Here is a 20,671-nt window from a genome sequence, read left to right as displayed (position 1 = left end):
GGGCCTGAGCACTGTCCCTGGCTTCTTTTTGCTCAAGGCTAGCACTCTGCCACTTGAGCCACAGCGCCACTTCTGGCTTTTTCTATATATGTGGTGCTGAGGAATTGAACCCAGGGCTTCATGTATACGAGGCAAGCACTCTTGCCACTAGGGCATATTCCCAGTCCGATATTCAAGCTTTTTTAATGTTCAAACAGCTCTACGTTTGTCTTGCCTAGATGGTTTGACCTTCACAGGGTGCAGTTCTATCTTCCAACCTCTTAACACTTTCCTGGCCTCACAGCTCAGCCTGGGAGCCTTACAGGCTAGGCCCACAATGGAATGTTTACAGCCAGGCTCAGGTTGGATTGTCCTTGACCTGCCTGTGTGGCTTGCCTGACATCTGTATGCATCTGGGAAAACCGGTAGGGGTCAGTCCTTCAGGTAGAATGCAAATTGAGACTACTAAAGATTTTAACTACCAGTATTAAAAGAAAGTGCATATATTTTCAGTAAAATTTTATATTATTTTTAGAAAAAGTTAATATTTTCTGTTTCCATAACCTCATGTTCTTTCTTTTCTTTCTTTTTTTTTTTTTTTTGTCAGTTATAGGGATTGAACTCAGGGCTTAGACGCTGTCCTTCAGCTCTTTCACTCAAGGCTAGTGCTCTATCACTTTGAACCACAGCATCACTTCCAGTTTTCTGGTGGTTAATTGGAGATAAGAGTCTATGGAGGGGCTGGGGATATAGCCTAGTGGCAAGAGTGCCTGCCTCGGATACACGAGGCCCTAGGTTCGATTCCCCAGCACCACATATACAGAAAAAACGGCCAGAAGCGGCGCTGTGGCTCACGTGGCAGAGTGCTAGCCTTGAGCGGGAAGAAGCCAGGGACAGTGCTCAGGCCCTGAGTCCAAGGCCCAGTACTGGCCAAAAAAAAAAAAAAAAGAGTCTATGGAGGGGGCTAGGAGTATGGCCTACTGGCAAGAGTGCTTGCCTCGTATACATGAGGCCCTGGGTTCGATTCCTCAGCACCACATATACAGAAAATGGCCAGAAGTGGCACTGTGGCTCAAGTGGCAGAGTGCTAGCCTTGAGCAAAAAAGAAGCCAGGGACAGTGCTCAGGCCCTGAGTTCACAGCCTAGGACTGGCAAAAAAACAAAAAGGAGTCTATGGAGCCAGTACCAGGTGCTGGTGGCTCATACCTGTAATCCTAGCTACTCAGGAGGCTGAGATCTGAGGATCAGGGTTTAAAGCCAGCCTGGGGAAGGAAAGTCTTTGAGACTCTTATCTCCAGTTAACAAGCTAAAAACCAGAAGTGGCCCTGTGGCTCAAAGTGATAGAGCACTAGCCTTGAGTAAAAAGCTCAGGGACAGTGCCTGGGCCCTGAGTTCAAGTTCCACAACCTACTTGGAGCCGGATACTGGTGACACATGCCTATAATCCTAGCTATTCAGGAGGCTAAGATCTGAGGATCAAGCCAGCTGGGGCAGGAAAATCTGTGAACCTCTTATCTCTAATTAATCAGTAGAAAATTGGAAATTGGTGTTGTGGCTTAAAGTGGTATAGTGCTAGCCTTGAGTGGAAAAGCTCAGAGGCAGTGCCCAGGTCCTTAGTTCAAGTCCACAACCAAAAACAACAACAAAAATGAAGTGTTATGGACTTTCCTGCCTGGGATGGCTTTTCACCATAATCTTCAGATCTCAGCCTCCTCAGTTGCTAGGATTAGAGGCATGAGCCACGGGTGCTCAGCCTTAATTTCATTTTCTAAAGGTCTACCTCATTTTTCTTTGTAGCATCCAGTTTTTCCTGATTTGCTTGAAAAGTAATGTTACTTGAAATATGCTATCATCAATATCCCTGAGTGATTATTGATGAAAATGTAACTTTAGAAATAAATTGGATGTTTTTTTAAAGCAGTAGAAGGGTTTTAACTTAAGGTCTCATACTTGCTAATAAGCAGGTGCTCTACCATTTGAGCCATACTCTCAGTCCTTTTTGCCTCAGATAAGGTCTCCTGTTTTTGCCCAGGGCCAACAGCAGCATTTAGTCATACTGCCTAGGACCTACCTTGTAGTGGGTTCACAGGGCTGTACCACCATACCTGTATTATTGGTTGAGGTGGTGTGGAGTCTCGGTAACTTTTCCCAAGCTGACCTGAGAAACAAGGTAAACAAGCAAATTATGGGAAAAGTACAAATACAATATTCTTACATAGGATGTGAATGAAAGCTTTCCTTGTCTCTCTTTCTCTTTTACAGGGAGGAGAAAGGCAACTGCATTGGAAACCTGATCAGAACAGGACATGCCCAGAGAGTTTGTGATGGGCAGTACTTACATAATTTTCAGCGTAAAAGTGGTGCCATACCCATCACCAACCTAATGGCAGGTGACAGGATTATTTTAAGTGGGGAAGAGAGAACATTGTTTGCTTTGTCTAAGGGATATGTGAAGAAGATTAACAAGACAACAGTAACTTGCTTATTAGACAGGTAATGAAATGCTACTTCTTTTGATAAGTCAATACATAAGTCATGTGACATAGTTTTTTTATTTTTTAAAATTTATTTATTTATTTTTTTGGCCAGTCCTGGGCCTTGAACTCAGGGCCTGAGCACTGTCCCTGGCTTCCTTTTGCTCAAGGCTAGCACTCTGCCACTTGAGCCACAGCGCCACTTCTGGCCGTTTTCTGTATATGTGGTGCTGGGGAATTGAACCCAGGGCCTCATGTATACGAGGCAAGCTCTCTTGCCACTAGGCCATATCCCCAGCCCCGACATAGTTTTTTAAAATATATTCTAAGAGTTACCAAGGACTGGAGAAATAGCTCAGGATTGGAGCACTTACCTAGCATGCATGAGTACATATATGCAAGTTGTACAGTCATTATCACAATTATAGTTTTTATGACCCCAAAAAGAGACCTGTACCTTTCAGTATTTACCCCATCACACATTCTTGCCAGCGTTTGTTTTTTGTTTTCTTGATGAGATGGAACCTTTCTTTTATGGTTAAGGATGTTGAACATTTCTTGATGTATTTATTAGCTATTTCTTCTTGCGAGACCTATCTATTCAGTTTGTTTGCCCACTTATGAGTTGGATTATTTCTCTTGCTTTTTTTTTTTTTTAATTCTCTGTATATTCTGGGTAGTAATCCTTTGTCTTTTGAATAGCTGGTGAAGATTTTTTTCCTATTCTATGAGTTGTCTCTTGGTTCTGATGATTGTTTCTTTTGCTGTACAGAAAAATTTTAAATTAATAGATTCTTTTTTTTTTTTTTTTTTGCCAGTCCTGGGCCGTGAACTCAGGACCTGAGCACTGTCCCTGGCTTCTTTTTTGCTCAAGGCTAGCACTCTGCCACTTGAGCCACAGCGCCACTTCTGGCCATTTTCTGTATATGTGGTGCTGAGGAATCAAACTCAGGGCCTCATGTATAGGAGGCAAACACTCTTGCCACTAGGCCATATTCCCAGCCCCTAAATTAATAGATTCTTATTTGTCAATTTGTTTTTTGTCCTCTCTGAGCATCTGGAGTCCTATTCAGAAAAATACCAAAAAAAAATTACTAGAGGTTTTTGTACATTTGCCGGTGGTAAATTTACATTTCAGATCTTACTTTGAGCTTTTTGATTCAAGTGGAGTTGATTTTTGTATGGGGTGAGAGGTGGAGGCTCTGTTTCATTCTCCTGCAGGTGCCCACACAGTTTTCCTAGCACCATTTGTTGCAGAGGCTATCTTTTCTCCATTGTATCTTCTTGGTTCTTTGGTCACAATTACTTGGTTGTGTGTCGTTCTATTCCTGAATTTTCCATACTGTTCATTGGTCTTTAGGGCTATTTTTTGTGACAGTAACAGGCTGTTTTTGTCTCATGTGTATTTGTTTTGCTGTTTTAGGAACTTGTCGGTCCTCCCAGAATCAACTTTATTCAGATTAGACCAGGAAGAAAAAAATTGCGATGTAGATACCCCATTAGGAAATCTCTCTAAATTGATGGAAAACACTGATGTTAGGTTTGTAATGATGAATGGATCTAAATTCCTCACCACTTTTATAAGAAATATTACTGAAAGTACCTACTTTCTTTTCAGCAAAAAGCTTCGAGATTTAATCATTGACTTCCAGGAACCTCAGTTCATTCCCTACCTCAGTTCTGTTCTTCCTCATGATGCAAAGGACACAGTTGCCACCATTCTGAAGGGTATGCGCACCAGCACTTTAATTTTTATTGCTTCTATTTATAAAGTAAATTACGCCATAGTCTAGGTTCTTAATAATTAATGTGATTTGAATTTTCAATCATTAAACAGCAGCTCTTTAGAAATAATTTGTGTATGTTCTTATAGATCATCATTGTAAGATTGTTTTTTTTGTGGTTGTTGCCAGTCCTGGGCATTGGACTCAGGGCCTGAGCACTGTCCCTGGCTTCTTTTTGCTCAAGGCTAGCACTCTATCACTTGAGCCACAGTGCCACTTCTGGCTTTTATCTATATATGTGGTGCTGAGGAATCGAACCCAGGGCTTCATGTATACGAGGTGAGCACTTTACCACTAGGCCATATTCCCAACCCCATAAGATTGTTTTACTGTGAAAAATTGTATTATAGAACAGACTGGTAGAGACTGATTTTCTTATAAAATGTGGATCTATGAGTCATACATAGAGCTAGAATCACAGTTCTTAGGAGGCTGAGACAAGAGGATCATGAGTTCAAGGTTTACTGGGCTACATAGTGAGACCCTATCTCCAAAGAAAAGGAAAGAATTTATTCACTGAATTTTTTTTTTCTGGTTCTGGGTGCTGAATCTGAGCTTTTGTACCCAAAGCTAGGGCTCTATCACTTTGAGCTACAGTGCCATTTCAGGCTTTTTTTGTAGATAATTGGAGATAAGAGTCTCATACACTTTCCTGCTCGGGTTGACTTTGAATCTCGACCCCCAGATCGCCACTTCCTGAAGGTGAGTCACCAATGCCCTGCAGAAATTCAGTTTAATCCTGTCTTCCTTGTTATGTTTTTATATGTAGGTTTGAATAAGCCTCAGAGGCAGGCAATGAAAAAGGTTCTTCTTTCCAGAGACTACACACTCATCGTGGGTATGCCCGGGACGGGAAAGACAACCACAATATGTACTCTTGTAAGGTTCTTATTATTCTGAGAAACTACATACATAGATCAGTTTCTTCTCAGTTTAGAGGTTCTCGTGTCTGATTGCAAAAGGACTAGATTTTAATTTTTTAAAAAAATCACTATTTCGGCCAGGTGCCTGTGGGTCACGCCTGTAATCCTAGCTATCTAGGAGGCCGAGATCCAAACTGGACAGAAAAGTCCCCATGAGACTCATTTCCAATAAACCACTCAAAAACTGGAAGTAGCACTGTGGTTCAAGTGGTAGAGCCTTGGGCACAAAGAGGCTCAGGAACAGCTTCCAGGCCCTGAGTTCCAGGCCCACAACCAACAAAAAAGAAATCATTATTTCAATTTAACTTTTTAGAATAATATGAGAAATAAAAAGTTGAATTACAAATAACTGCAATAAGTTTTAGCTATCTTGCATTTACAATTTCCTGAAGATCTTTCTGTTAGTGATGTAAGACATGCCATTGTACAATTTCTTTTCCCTTCAAAAATAAGTTTTAGCATTGATTTTTTTTTTTTTTTTTTTTTTTGCCAGTCCTGGGCCTTGGACTCAGGGCCTGAGCACCGTCCCTGGCTTTCTTTTTGCTTGAGGGTAGCACTCTGCCACTTGAGCCACAGCACCCCCTTCTGGCCATTTTCTGTATACGTGGTGCTGGGGAATCGAACCTAGGGCTTCATGTATGGGAGGCAAGCCCTCTTGCCACTAGGCCATATCCCCAGCCCCGAGTTTTAGCATTGAAATAGATTTTATTCAATTAAATTTTCATGTTAGTAAATTTGTAAGCAGTTAGAAAATCATAATGATCATACCAAATTTTTATTAGTTGATACTTTTTACCAAACACTTGAACGTTTACTTGAGTTAAATTGTATTACCACTTGCAATGTATTTTTGTTTTTTAAAATTATTTTATTAGGGGCTGGGGATATAGCCTAGTGGCAAGAGTGCCTGCCTCGGATACACGAGGCCCTAGGTTCGACTCCCCAGCACCACATATACAGAAAACGGCCAGAAGCGGCGCTGTGGCTCAAGTGGCGGAGTGCTAGCCTTGAGCGGGAAGAAGCCAGGGACAGTGCTCAGGCCCTGAGTCCAAGGCCCAGGACTGGCCAAAAAAAAAAAAAAATTATTTTATTAGTGTATATTATACAAAGCAATATATTATTAACATATGCTTAAGAATGCATTTTGTTTGTTAGGTTTTTTTTGGCCAGTCCTGGTACTTGGACTCAGGGCCTGAGCACTGTCCCTGGCTTCTTTTTGCTCAAGGCTAGCACTCTGCCACTTGAGCCACAGTGCCTCTTCTGGCCTTTTCTAGATATGTGGTGCTGAGGAATTAAACCCAGGGATTCATGTATATGAGGCAAGCACTCTTGCTACTAGGCCATATTCCAAGACCCTGAATATGATTTTTTTTTTTTTGCCAGTCCTGGGCTTGAACTCAGGGCCTGCCTGAGCACTGTCCCTGGCTTCTTTTTTTTACTCAAGGCTAGCACTCTGCCAACTTGAGCCACAGCACCACTTCTGGCCGTTTTCTACATATGTGCTGCTAGGGAATTGAACCCAGGGCTTCATGTATAAGAGGCAAGCACTCTTGACGCTAGGTCATATCCCCAGCCCCTATAGTTTATTTTAAAGTTACTTGGCTCAGCCTTTATGAGCCTTTATGAGCCTATTGAGCTTTCTAGCTATGTTTTAAAAATATAAATATATTTACAGTTATCTGGTATTAAAACTCATGCTGTTTTTCCTTCTCTCCTACAACTAGGTAAGAATACTCTATGCCTGTGGCTTTAGTGTTTTGCTGACCAGCTATACACACTCTGCTGTTGACAATATTCTTCTGAAGTTAGCCAAGTTCAAAATAGGATTTTTGCGTTTGGGTCAGACCCAGAAGGTACATCCAGATATCCAGAAATTCACAGAGGAGGAAATTTGCAGATCAAAATCCATTAAATCCTTAGCTCTTCTAGAACAACTCTATAATAGTGAAGTAAGTATACTATTCTTGTATGATAATACTTAATTTCTGGGTCCAGAAGGAGAGCAAGAAATAGTACTCTGGGAAATTCAGTCACATTTGCTAGATGTGCATATATTTATATACTGACTAATTCAGTGTTAGAGTGTGTGCTTAGCATGTACAAGGCCTTGAGTTCAATCCCCAGCACTGCCAAAAATAAAATTACATATATGCTACAGGACCAATTGATTACTTTAGGGTTTTCTCTCTTCTTTTCTTTTTTTGGTCGGAGATTGGTACTCGATCTTGGTACTTTGATACCTAATGCTTTTGCTTATTGTCTGGCACTCTACCAACTGAATCATGCCTCCAGCTCCATTTTCTCTTTACTTTGGAAGTGAAATGAGGTGTTTAGTTTATTACCCAATAAATAGTTGAGTATAGATAAATAGCTCTCTCCTCCTAGTTTCAGATGTACTGGGAAACTACTGATAATTAGGAGCAATGGTACCTAACAATAAGAATTTCTAGGGGCTGGGAATATGGCCTGTGGAAGTGCTTGCTTCGTATACTTGAAGTCCTAGGTTCGATTCCCCAGCACCACATATATAGAAAACGGTCAGAAGTGGCTCTGTGGCTCAAGTGTCAGAGTGCTACCTTTGAGCAAAAAGAAGCCTGGGACAGTGCTCAGGCCCTGAGTTCAAGGCCCAGGACTGGCCACAAAAAAAAAAGAATTTCTAGGCTTTATATATAAAGTATGTGTGTGTGGGGAGGGTATCTCTGTATTGCTTTTTTTTTTTTGCCAGTCCTGGGGCTTGGACTCAGAACCTGAGCACTGTCCCTGGCTTCTTTTGCTCAAGGCTCACACTCTACCACTCGAACCACAGTTCCACTTCCGGCTTTTTCTGCGTATGTGGTGCTAAGCTGGGCACTGATGGCTCATACTTGTAGTCTTAGCTACTAGGAGGTTGAAATCTGAGGATCATGGTTCAAAGTCAGCCTGGGCAGTAAAGTCTGTGAGATTACACTTAAGTCAAAAGAAGCTTGACACAAGTGGTAGAGCACCAGATTTGAGTGAAAAATCTTAGGGACAGGTCCCAGGTCCCGAGTTCAAGCCCTGTACTGGCACACCAAAAAAAAAAAAAAAAAAAAAAAAGTTTCAGAATTAAATAATATTGGAGAAATCTTGCTGCTTGTAAAAAAAACATTTTTTTCATCTTTAAATTTCCTGCATTTCTTCTATATTTCACTAATGGATCTATTTTCTTTCTTTCTTTTTTTTAGCTTATTGTTGCAACAACATGTATGGGAATAAACCATCCAATATTTTCCCGCAGAACTTTTGATTTTTGTATTGTGGATGAAGCCTCTCAAATTAGCCAGCCAGTCTGCCTGGGCCCACTTTTCCTTTCGCGGAGATTTGTGTTGGTAGGGGATCATCAGCAACTGCCTCCCCTGGTGCTAAACCGAGAAGCAAGGTAGACAGATGCTTAAGTTTTGTTTCATTATTAGAGTTGGGATTCTTGGAGAGGGGTCATCTCAAATTCCTGTGCTCAAGCCATTCTCCTGCCTCTCATTCGACTTTAACCTGCTAAGCTGCTGGGATTTATACATGTCACCCAACCTGGCTTTACATTTCAATTTAAAACTGTCGTCTTTTTAAGGAGCACTGTGTGTGTACTGACAGACTTGAATTTGATTTTTTGGCAGAGCCCTTGGTATGAGTGAAAGCTTATTCAAGAGGTTAGAGAAGAACAAGAATGCTGTTGTACAGTTAACTGTGCAGTACAGAATGAACAGGTATTTTTAAGTGTTCACTGTGAGTGGGTCTCATGTTTGCATTTGTCTACCAAAGTTAAGGTGATTTTCTGCAATTTTCTTAGCAAAATTATGTCCTTAAGTAATAAGCTGACCTATGAAGGGAAGCTGGAGTGTGGATCAGATAAAGTGGCCAACGCTGTGATTAGCCTGCCTAACTTCAAAGATGTGAAGCTGGAACTGGAATTTTATGCTGATTATTCTGATAGTCCTTGGCTGGTTGGAGTATTTGAGCCAAACAATCCTGTTTGCTTTCTTAATACAGACAAGGTAAAAAGATGCTTTCTTTAGTTTTTCGCCTCTTATGCTGGTATTTAAATGTCATAGGTTGAATTAATATTCTTTGTTCGAGTTTGTCAATCAAAGGCAAAACTAGCTCTACTTCTGCTTCCTCTACACAGAAGTCTTTTATTTCTGTTGGCTCAGTGTCTTTGGGAGATGTAGTCCAGTGGTTGGTAGATGTCAAAATTGACTTGGGCTGGATGCTAGTGGCCCATTCCTATAATCCTAGTTACTCAGGAGGCTGAGGTCTGAAATCAAGGCTTAAAGCCAGCTCAGGCAAGAAAGTCTGTGAGACTTTTGTCTCCAGTTAAACAGCAAAAAGCCAGAAGTGGAACTATGGTAGAGCAGTAGCCTTGCAAAAAAAAAAAAAGCTCAGGGACAGTCCCCAGGCCCAGAATCCAAGCTCCAGGATTAGCATGCACACACACTCACACACACACAATAATAAATTGACTTTCTCCGCCCCCCCCTTTTTTTTTCTTCATCACTGGGGGTTGAACCCAGGACCTTGCATCCTCGGCAAGTATCCTACCACTGAGCTATATCCCCATTCCTCAAATTGACTTTTTTTTTTTTTGCCAGTCCTGGGGCTTGACCTCAGGCCTGGGCACTGTCCCTGCCCTTCTTTTGCTCAAGGCTAGCACATTACCAATTGAGCCACAGCACCACTTCTGTTTTTTTCTGTGTATGTGGTGCTGAGGAATCAAACCCAGGGCTTCATGCATGCTAGGCAAGCACTCTACCACTAAGCCACATTCCTAGCCCTGACTTTTTAGGAAAGGTACTGGGGTTTGAACTTAGGCTTTGGACTTGCTAGGCAGATGTTCTGCCACTTGAGCCATGTCTCCAGTTCCTTTTGCTTTTAATTATTTTTTAGATAGGTTTTTAAATTTTTGCTTAGAACAGGTGTAGGATTGGAGTCTCTTACCCTCCGCCCTTCCAGAATACCTGGGGAGGCAGGAGCACACCGCCACACACAGCTTACTTGTGGAAATTGAGTCTTACTAACTCTTCTGGGATTGGTCTTAAGCCTCAATCCTGGTGATTTTTACTTCTTAAGTAAATGACCTCTATGCCAACAAACAGTCCGCATGGATGTTCCATACCTATGATCCCAGCTACAAGGCAGGAATACATAGGATGACCAAGGTCTGAAGCTGACCCCAGACCAAAACCAAAGACTGTATCTGAAAAAAGACCAAAATAACTAAAAGCACAAAAGGATTGGAAGCATGGCTCATGTGGGAAAGCACCTGCCTAGCAAATGCAAAGCCCTGAATTCGAACTCCAGTATTGTCAAAAATAAACAGGCAAAAAAGAACTTGCTTTTTATGCTGGTGGCTCATGCCTACAATCCTAGCTACTCAGGAGGCTGAGACCTAAGGATCACAGTTCAAAGCTAGCCCAGGTAGGAAAGTCTGTGAGACTCTTTTTTTCCAGTTAACCACCAGAAAGCTGAAAGTAGCGCTGTAGCTCAAAGTGGTAGAGCACTATCCTGGAGCTGAGGAGCTCAGAGACAAGCCCCATGACCAACAACAACAAAAAAGAACTTGCTTTTAGAGGTAGGAATGGTGGGTCACACCTATAACCCTAGCACTCTGAGATTGAGGCAGGAGGATGGAGAGGTTAAACCCAGCTTGGGCTACATAGTGAGACCCTGTCTCAAGAAAGTATTTGACGTTACAGCCTAGAAGTTTGACTTGGGGAAATTTATTCTAATAAACTATTATCATTTTGGGGGGTAGGGGCATAACTGAAGTATAGAGAGCTCTTGCCTAGAAAATACAGGCTTATAAGTTCAAACCCCACTACTAGAAATGGAAAAAGTCAGCTGCTTTTATAAAAACAGTTCCAGTTTACTAATTGTAATTTAACTATTTACTTCACCAGGATTGTAACGTTTCTTTATTTTTGCTGCTCAGATTTCTCAAAATTCCAAATAAGTTATATTAAAGATGATGGTGGTTGTCTAATAATAGAGCAGCCCTTGAAGAGTCTAGTGGAGCTTGGGGACCTATTTTTGCTGTGTTACCTATATAAAAGTCTCAAGAAAGCATAAAGAGCTGTGACACTGGAGCCAGGGCTTGGTTTGAATTGTGGTGTATGGATTTATTGAGAGGCAATGGGAAGTGACAAGTAAAGCATGGATTACACACTGTAGAGTGAGCCTTGCTAGAGTGGTGCCTAGGTCCTACTTTCCCTATGTGTTGTTCCCCTAGCTCTTTACTCGTGTACATGTATGTGTGTACATGTGTGCAGGTACTGGGCTTTGAACTCATGGCCTGGTGCTATCCTTGACTTTTTCTGTGCAAGGCTGGCTCTTTCACTTCTGGCTTTTTGCTGGTGAACTGGAAAGATAAGGTCTTAAGTCTGTCTAAGTTTTGAAGTGGGATCTCAGATATCAGCCTCCTGAGTAGCTAGGATTATAACAGCCACCAGCTCAGACCACTAATTTTTTTGTTGCTTCTTTCACCTTCTATGAGGACAGTTTCTTTGCTATATCTGCAGATCTAGGAGTAAAATCTCACTGGGAATCAGGCATTCCCAGAGCTCTTCAAAGTTGGAGATGTTATAAACAAGCTACATGTTTTTCTATTTAGGTTCCGGCACCCGAGCAAGTGGAAAAAAGTGGTGTGAGCAATATAACAGAGGCCCAAATCATAGTTTTCCTGACATCAATTTTTATTAAGGTAAATTAAAGTTTTCAAGGCCAGTCAGTGTGCAGGTGCACAGTACTTGTTCAGGGATCTGGGATTAACTCTTTGTTTATGACGACAATGGGCTTGAAACCCATAGTGTTTATTTGGAAGAAAATTTATCCCAGACAGGTTAAGTTTTTAAAAATGGCAGTTAGGGTTTCCCTTGATAATTTCAAAATGCCCTAGAGTCAGTTTGATTGGGCATTGGCAGCTTCTCTGTCAGGTGGATGGAAGTGAAAGGCGTTCGGTGGGTGGTTGGTTGCTTTGTGGGGCAGTACTTCTTTGGGGCCATATATAGACCACTGTGCTCTAAAAGCTGCAGGAGCGATGGCCATCTCATACATCTGTAATGAGAGATGTGGACATACATTCATTCATTCATTGCCAGTCCTGGGACTTGAACTCTAGGTCTGGGTGCTGTCTCTGGGCCCCTTTAACTCAATCCCTTGAGCCACCGCACCACTTCTGGCTTTTTCTGTGATTAATTGGAGTTAAGGGTCTGGGAATTTCCTTCCCCTGCTGGCTTTGAACCACGATCCTCAGATCTCAGCCTCCTGACTAGCTAGGATTATAGGCGTGAGCCACTCTACTAGACATTGATTTAGAGCAAATGTAGTGACTGTGTACTCAGATAGAGCACCTGTTACGAATATCTGCAGATAATGTAATGCTGTAGCTTAATAAATTCAGCAACGTTTAAAGGATTTAAAAATCAGGATTTTTCATTTTAAGTGTGTTCTCTTCTGTCTAGGCTGGATGTAATCCCTCTGATATTGGTGTAATTGCACCATACCGGCAGCAGTTAAAGATCATCAATGATTTATTGGCACGTTCTTCTATTGGGATGGTGGAAGTTAACACAGTGGACAAATACCAAGGAAGAGACAAAAGGATCATCCTAGTATCTTTTGTCAGAAGCAATAAGGATGGAACTGTAAGCTCATTGCATTTTTGCATTTGCTACTGATTCCTTCATGGCAGCTCTCTATTTCTGTCTCTGTTTTCTCTCTTACTTTTTGCTGGATTTTTTGTTATGTTTTGATGGTACTAGGGCTTGACCTTTGGGCCTTGCCCTTCCTAGTCAGGCTTTCTATTGTGGAGGCTCAGACCTTGTATCAGTTAGGCACAAAGCAAAACAGAACAGAAAAATGCACACATGCATGAAATTTAACATCTTGACCTTTTTTTTTTTTTTTTTTTCTTCTGTCAGTTGTGGGGCTTGAACTGCAGGCCTGGGCACTATCCCTGAGCCTTCTGGTTTTCTGGTGGATAATTGGAGATGAGTCTCATGGCCTTTCCTGCCTGGGCTGGCTTTGAACCACGACCCTCAGATTTTAGTCTCCTAAATAGCTAGGATTACAGGTGTGAGCCACCAGTGCCTGGCTCATCTTAACCATTTTTAAGTGTATAGTTCAGTAGTATTAGGTATGTTTTCACTGCTCTTCAAGAGATTTGCAGGCCAGGAGCCAGTGGCTCATGCCTGTAACCCTAGCTACTCTGGAGTCTGAGATCTAAGAATTGAGATTCAAAGCCAGCCCATGCAGAGATATCCATGAGATTCATCTCCAGTTAGCCAACAAAACGTCAGAAACAGAGTAGTGGCTTTGAGCACAAAGGCTCAGGGACAGTGTCCAGACCCTGAGTCCAAGCCCCAGGACTATCCCTCACCTCATCCGTGTTCCCCCACACACACCAAAAAAAAAAAAGAAAAAAGATCTATAGGAGCTCTGCAGTTTGCAAAGCTATAACTCTATCCTCATTGCCAGCACGTCACCATCATTCTACTTTCTGTCTGTGAATGTGACTTTCTAGTGCCTTACATAAGTGTAATCATATAGTATTTGTCTTTATGTGGCGGGTGTATAGCACTTAGGTTCACTCATTGTAGCAAGTGATAGCACTTCCTTCATTTTTAAGACTGAATGATGTTTTACTATTTAGATAGATTTATTTATCCATTCACTTTTGGATCAGCATTTGGGTTGATCCAAATCAACCTTATGGCTACTTCACTTCCTGGATATTGCATTTGAGGTTTTTTTTGTTTTTGTTGTTGTCAGTCATGGGGCTTGAACTAAGGGCCTGGGTACTGTCCCCGAGCTCTTTTGCTTAAGGCTAGCATTTTACTACTTTAAGCCACAGTGCCACTTCTGGCTTTTTCTGTTTATATGGTACTGAAGAATCAAACCCAGGGCTTCATGCATGCTAGGCAAGCACAATACCCCTAAGCCACATTCCCAGATTCCATTTGAGGCATTTTAAACACAAAGGCTTCTATATTTCCAAATATAGATAATTCTAGATTTGATTTTGTTTTGTTTTGCTGCATTTTTGTTCTCTTAAACTCATCTTTCTTGAGTGTGTTAATTTATATGGCTGTTAAAATGTACATATTGAAACTACTTCCTTCTCCATCTTTCTACTCAGTCTGCCTAGAATTTTAAACATGTTCATGAATCTTTCTTGTAAGCTATTTAAAAACTAGGGAAGCAGCCAGATATGGTGGCCCATGTTTATAATATAAAAACAAAAAAGGGAGGGAGCATTTCAAGACAGAACTGTTTTTTTGTCAGAACAAGTTCAAAATAGGAAAAAAAAAACCCACTCAAATAATAATTGAAAATTATATTTTTTCAGCTTGGTGAACTCCTGAAAGATTGGCGACGTCTTAATGTCGCTATCACCCGAGCTAAACATAAGCTGGTGCTAGTGGGGTGTGAGCCCTCGCTGAGGCGGTACCCTCCGATGGGCAAGCTGCTGTCCCACCTGTCCTCGGAAAAGTCCATATCCTTGTCCTGTGGGGGTCACGTGGGATGAGGCTACGCACTTGTATGTGTGTGTGAGTTGAGACTCAGCATCTTGGGTTTTCCATGGGCATCATTCACAGATCCAGTTGGGAATGCAAAAGAGAACACTGCACAGGGCGGCATGTTAAGTCAGCAGTGAGTAATGACAGGGGAGTTGTGGGGAGGCCTGTGAAATGAGAAGAGAGGCAGAGGTACATGGGGACATGGTTGTAACCTGTCACCCCAGAACCAGCATGTGCACAAAAGATGCTTGTTTCTTGTTCTTTCACCACAGCACAAGGCCTAAGTTTAAACCCCAGAACCACCAAAAAAACGAAACAAGTCCATTTGCTAAAACATGTAATTGTCTATAGAATATCATAATGATCTTTATATTTTTTTGTAGTCCCATAAACCAAAGTGCAAAATATGAAATGATGTCATAAATGTTTTTGTGTAAATCTATATTGTATTAAATATATATAGGGCTGGGAATATGGCCTAGTGGCATGAGTGCTTGCCTCGTATACATGAAGCCCTGGGTTCGATTCCCCAGCACCTCATATATAGAAAATGGCACTGTGGCTCAAGTTGGTAGAGTGCTAGCCTTGAGCAAAAAGAAGCCAGGCGCAGTGCTCAGGCCCTGAATTCAAGCCCCAGGACTGGCAAAAATAAACCAAAGAAAAAAGAAAATAAGAAAGAAGGAAAAATACATATATATTCCTTAATTCACTTTACATCATTGATCTTCCATCAAGAGAACATGAAAGTCTCTGTTATGTACTGGGGGATTTTCAAAAAGAATAAAGCATAGTCGTTTTCTTGGCCTTTTTGTACTAGCAGGGGGACCTCCTAGCTAAGATCTAATATTGTAACTTCTGTTTACTATAATAGTAGCGCTTGGTTAAACTCTAAAGATGACTTACCTAAAGGTACAAGATGAAGCATACTACTCTGTGCAGAGTTCCAGTTTTTTATTTGCTAGTTTTTGACATGATTATATTAAACATAAAAATTTGTCACCATAGGGCTGGGAGTATGGCCTAGTGGCAAGAGTGCTTGCTTCATAGACATGAAGCCCTGGGTTCGATTCCTCAGCACCACATATATAGAAAACAGCCAGAAGTGGCACTGTGGCTCAAGTGGCAGAGTGCTAGCCTTGAGCAAAAAGAAGCCAGGGACAGTCAGTGCTCAGGCCCTGAGTCCAAGGCCCAGGACTGGCAAAAAAATAAAAATAAAAAGTCACCATATAGGGCATTTAACCATATTTAAGAACTGTAGGGCCAGGTGCTGGTGGCTCAAGCTTATAATCCTACTCAGAAGACTGAGATCTGAGGATCACCCTTCAAAGCTAGCCCAGGTAGAAAGGTCCATGAGACTTATCTCCAATAAACCACTAGAAAAGCTAGAAATGGCACTGTGGCTCAAGTGGTAGAGCACTAGCCCTAAGCACAAAGAGGCTCAGGGACAGAGCCCTGGCCTTGAGTTCAAGTCTCAGGACTGGCAAAAAAACAATTATACCCTAAACTGTGGGAAGTATATAGTTATTTTAATTATATTTTCATGTGACCTAGAAAAAGTTGGATAAAACTTTTCCCAGCTTTAAAGAGATCAACTTTTGTATTTTACTCATAGTTGAACGCTCCAAAAATTTTATTTATTTGATTTTTCAGTCAGAATCATATGAATGATATTTGCAAAGCTAGATAAGAAAGTCAGTTTGTAATTTGGGCAGCATTGGCTTATGTAACTACTGAGAAGGTGTTATGTGAGGAACGAGGTTCCACGCCAGCCCATTCAAGAGAAATACTCAAGACTCATGTCCAATTAACTGGCAAAAAGTCAAAAGTTGAGGTGTGGCTCAAGTGAAAGAGCAGCATCATGAACCTAAGAGCCGAGTGGGAGCGCAGAAGTCCATTTGCTGTCAGGTGCCGGTGGCTCACACCTGTAATCCTAGTTACTCAGGAGGCTGAGATTTGAGGATTGGGGTTTGAGGCCAGCCCAGGCAGAAAAGTCCTTGTGAGATCTCCAGTTAATCACTCAAAAGTTGGAAGTGGCTCCAAGTGGTAGAGTGCTAGCCTTGAGCACAAAGGCTTAGGGACAAGCACACAGGCCCCGAGTTTAAGCCTCATGACTGACCAAAAAAAAAAAAAAAGGTCAGTTTATTTCCAGTGTCTGACCACAGTCTTATGCTGCTGGAGCACAGATGGGATTCTCTTAGTTGTGAGGCCCTTGATCCAAAGGCCATTTTGCTGAAGTTTTCTGACAATATCAGTTGTGCTTTCACTTAAACTTCATTTGAAATAGTAACTTATGAATTGTCTTCTTATGAATTGCTAATTCCCCTCTACTACCCTTTTCTAGTTCTCACTGTTCAATATTTCAGAATAGAATTGGATATAAAAGAAAATAATTCTTCCTCTTTAGAGATTTTTTCCCCCCGAATTGACAGCAAAGAAGGCATATCCACATTTTCATTCATGTTTGTCTCTTCGGGGGAATCGCTCCGTTTCCACACCCCCTTTTTTTTCTTTATTGTCTAAGTGTGATACAGAGGGGTTATAGATTCATATGAAAGGCAGTGAGTACATTTCTTGTTCTACTTGTTACCTCCTCCCTCACTCCCCCCTTCCCCCCTCCTCTTTTTCCCCTTTTTGTGTAAAGATTTTCTGTGACATAACATTACCTCACCATGTTTTGTCTTATGTATGGGGACAGATCAGACCTTCAGGGTGTCCATCTTCCTGAAGGAAATTCTTTGTTTACATTGTTTTTTTTTAGTGGATAATATTTGTTGCTTTTACCTGTTTTTTAGTGATTACCCGAGGTTTTATTTAATAAATTGTTTTGTACTTCTTGGTCTTGCTGTGTCACTCATTGTTAGTAGCAACTAATGGCCGGGTTCAGTGTGGCTCAGTGTTCTTGTCAGTAATTGTTTCAGAGCATGATTGGGGAGGGGAGCTGCTGCTAGATGACACATTGTTAGGTGTGATGAGGTGTAAGTCAGGGAGAAGGGTGGGGATAGTCAGCTCCTCACGTTTATGGGAACGCCCCTCGGTTTAGTTACAGGTTTGTGTAGCCTTACCAGTGGAGCCTCGTTGAAGAACTTGATTTCTCTTGATTGCAAGCCCTGAGCCATTTAACTAGGGCTTATCTCCTTACACAGAGTGCTAAGAGTTAGAGGCTTGGGGTGAGTTAGAAATTAAACCCAGAGTGGGCCTAGCAGGAGCTCACAGTGCTCCACGCCTGACCTTTGGTGGGAAGATGACAGTGGGCAGATGTCTGATGTCACCGTGCAGTTCCAGATCAAAGGACTGCTAGCCTGTTTGAGCCTTGTGAAACTGGAAATGCAACAATGGAAGACAACATGCTGTTTGAAATGGCGGCAAAACCTGAGTAATCCCTCCAGGTCTAACTGTTCCCTAGTTCCTGCACAAACCCTCTAGCTATGTCTGCTTCTCCTACAGCTGCTCTTAGTGGCTTGCTTTTCATTAACTCTGAAAGCCAACTATTTTAATTTTAGCACTTGGGAAGCAGAGGGCTGGAAGATGGTGAGTTTGAGGCTAGCCTGAGTTATATCAAGACCATGTCAACAAACAAAACCTACTAATTGTAGAGTTACAGATAATGCCTCTGATGTGTGGGTCACAATGCCAGTAGTTGAAGTTTGATTATGCAGTTGAAGATGACCAATTCCTTCTTAATCGCCATCTTTTCCACTCACCAGAGTAGGAAAATCAACCTTCAAACCCTATCTTTATCCAACTCTCTCTGGCAGATAGGGAGACTTGTTCTCCAGCCAGGTATCAAGCATATATATATTTTTTTTTTAATTAAAAAATTATTTTTGGCTGCCTTGTCAATAAACTCCTCTGCAAAACTTGTTTTGAGACCAGCCATGGCTCTGGGTTGCTAACCTTCGGAGTTCTCTTATCTTGCCTCTTCACCCCTTGGTTGTCTTTTCTCATTCCTTTTCTCCTCATCCCTCACCCTCCAAAGGTAAGTCCTCCCCAGAGGTCTATTTCTGCTCTGATTTCTATATTCTCTGTCTCTGTCCTCTGTTTTTTTGTTTTTTTTTTTGGCCAGTCCTGGGCCTTGGACTCAGGGCCTGAGCTCTGTCCCTGGCTTCCTTTTGCTCAAGGCTAGCACTCTGCCACTTAAGCCACAGCGCCACTTCTGGCCATTTTCTGTATATGTGGTGCTGGGGAATCGAACCCAGGGCCTCATGTATACAAGGCAAGCTCTCTTGCCACTAGGCCATATCCCCAGCCCCTGTCTCTGTCCTCTGTGTGCAGGTCCTAGGACTTGAACTCAGTACTTGGGCACTATCTCTTGGCTTTTTTGTTCAAGGCTGGCACTCTTATCACTTGCCACAGTTCCACTTCCATTTTCTTGGTTGTGAGTTGGAGATAAGAGTCTCACTGACTTTCCTACTTGGGCTGCCTTTGAACCTCAGTTCTCAGCCTTTTTAGTAGTTAGAATAATATCCATGAGTTCCTGGCACCTACCTCCTGATTGTCTTTTAATTTTTCTTTTGTGTGGTGCTGGGTTTTGAGTCGTACTCCTCGACTAGCTCTTTTTCTGGTTTCAGCCATTATCTTTGTGGCTATCTTTGCCAAACCTATACCCACCCATGATGCCTCCCAGATTCTAGTTATATAACACCTTTATTTAGCTCGTGTCTTCAGAATATTTTTTGAGCACTTAAGATGTTGTAGTGGATCTGGAAATTTCCATTTTCATCTAATGCCTTCTTGTGATCCCTATCTCAGGAAACACCATCTCCTCACAGTTCCTTAGATTAAAAATCTTGGAATATTTTTCCTTTCTTCAGAACATTTTTTGCTTTCTAATTATAGAGGAGTATGTGACTTTATTTAGGGTTTTAAACAACTCCAGAATTTAGAAAATAGATTTTTTTTTCCTTTGGCAGTACTGGGGTTTGAACATAGGGCTTTGTACTTAGCTGGCAGGTGTTCTACTAAAGCCATGACCCCAGTTCCTTATGCTTTAGTTATTTTTCAGGTAGAATCTCAAGTTCTCCCTTGGGCAGGCCTTTTTTTTTAAAATTAAGTTTTGTTGACAAGGTGTTATGCAAAAGGGGTACAGTTACATAATAAGGCAGTGAGTACATTTCTTGTGGTATCTTACACCCTCATTCTCTTTTTTTTTTTTTTTTTCTTGGCCAGTCCTGGGGCTTGGACTCAGGGCCTGAGCACTGTCCCTGGCTTCTTTTTGCTCAAGGCTAGCACTCTGCCACTTGAGCCACAGTGCCATTTCTGGCCATTTTCTATATATGTGGTGCTGGGGAATTGAACCCAGGGCCTCATGTATACCAGACAAGCACTTTTGCCACTAGGCCATATCCCCAGCCCCTTACACCCTCATTTTCTTTCCCTTCCCTAGATCAGGTAGGCATATATACAATACCCAGTGTACCAAAATCATAGTAACCATATAACGTACGCCAAAGGAAATTCACCTAGAAATTTAAATGTAATGCAACAATAGACTCCTCCTGTGTCCTCTTGGAGTTGTTTTTGCTTATCCTCCTCTTATATGATCATGTATACATAGCTGTTGAGCTATTGTGATCCACTGAGAGGTCTATTCTAGACCTTTTTATGTTTAGTAGCTTGGTTTTAGATACATAATGTAAGGTTGCTGACCCAAACCTGTGGAAATACCATTTGAAAATAAGTTTTTTGTTTTACAGACCTGGTCTCTATTGTCCTGTTTCCCACCCCCGCCCCCCCACCTAACAGTCATATATCAAGGAGATCATGCCCCTTTGTTCTCTGTGTTCTAGGCTTGTCTTGCTCAACATTATTTGTTCAAGTTCTAACCATTTCCCTGCGAATACTAATATTTTATCATTTCTAATTGCTATGTAGTATTCCATAGTGTCATCTATTTTGTTTCACCCCTTCCTGAAATAAGAAAGCACTGCTTTTTTTTTTTTTTTTTTGGTCTCTCTTCCTTGGTTACTGAGATAAGATCATTGCAC

At 41.7% G+C, this 20,671-nt stretch overlaps 1 protein-coding gene across 1 annotated transcript in view; it reads left to right on the top strand.

The window, feature by feature from the left end:
• Dna2 (DNA replication helicase/nuclease 2) overlaps nucleotides 1-15,671 on the top strand; it is a 34,767-nt gene extending 19,096 nt beyond the window's left edge. Inside the window, exons 10-21 of the mRNA XM_048338887.1 lie at nucleotides 2,242-2,472; nucleotides 3,877-3,993; nucleotides 4,072-4,181; nucleotides 5,007-5,116; nucleotides 6,885-7,109; nucleotides 8,364-8,557; nucleotides 8,790-8,879; nucleotides 8,963-9,167; nucleotides 11,780-11,869; nucleotides 12,630-12,812; nucleotides 14,516-14,662; nucleotides 15,403-15,671. Of these exons, the coding sequence (XP_048194844.1) occupies nucleotides 2,242-2,472; nucleotides 3,877-3,993; nucleotides 4,072-4,181; nucleotides 5,007-5,116; nucleotides 6,885-7,109; nucleotides 8,364-8,557; nucleotides 8,790-8,879; nucleotides 8,963-9,167; nucleotides 11,780-11,869; nucleotides 12,630-12,812; nucleotides 14,516-14,662; nucleotides 15,403-15,471 (1,771 nt within the window). The 3' untranslated portion in view covers nucleotides 15,472-15,671. The remainder of the gene's footprint in view (nucleotides 1-2,241; nucleotides 2,473-3,876; nucleotides 3,994-4,071; nucleotides 4,182-5,006; nucleotides 5,117-6,884; nucleotides 7,110-8,363; nucleotides 8,558-8,789; nucleotides 8,880-8,962; nucleotides 9,168-11,779; nucleotides 11,870-12,629; nucleotides 12,813-14,515; nucleotides 14,663-15,402) is intronic.
• The last annotated feature ends 5,000 nt before the right edge of the window (nucleotides 15,672-20,671 follow it).

This window comes from Perognathus longimembris, chromosome 2, assembly GCF_023159225.1.
Source record: "Perognathus longimembris pacificus isolate PPM17 chromosome 2, ASM2315922v1, whole genome shotgun sequence".
NCBI lineage: Eukaryota > Metazoa > Chordata > Mammalia > Rodentia > Heteromyidae > Perognathus > Perognathus longimembris.
Note: the sequence above shows the minus strand (reverse complement) of the source record. Positions and strands in the feature narration are given on the sequence as shown.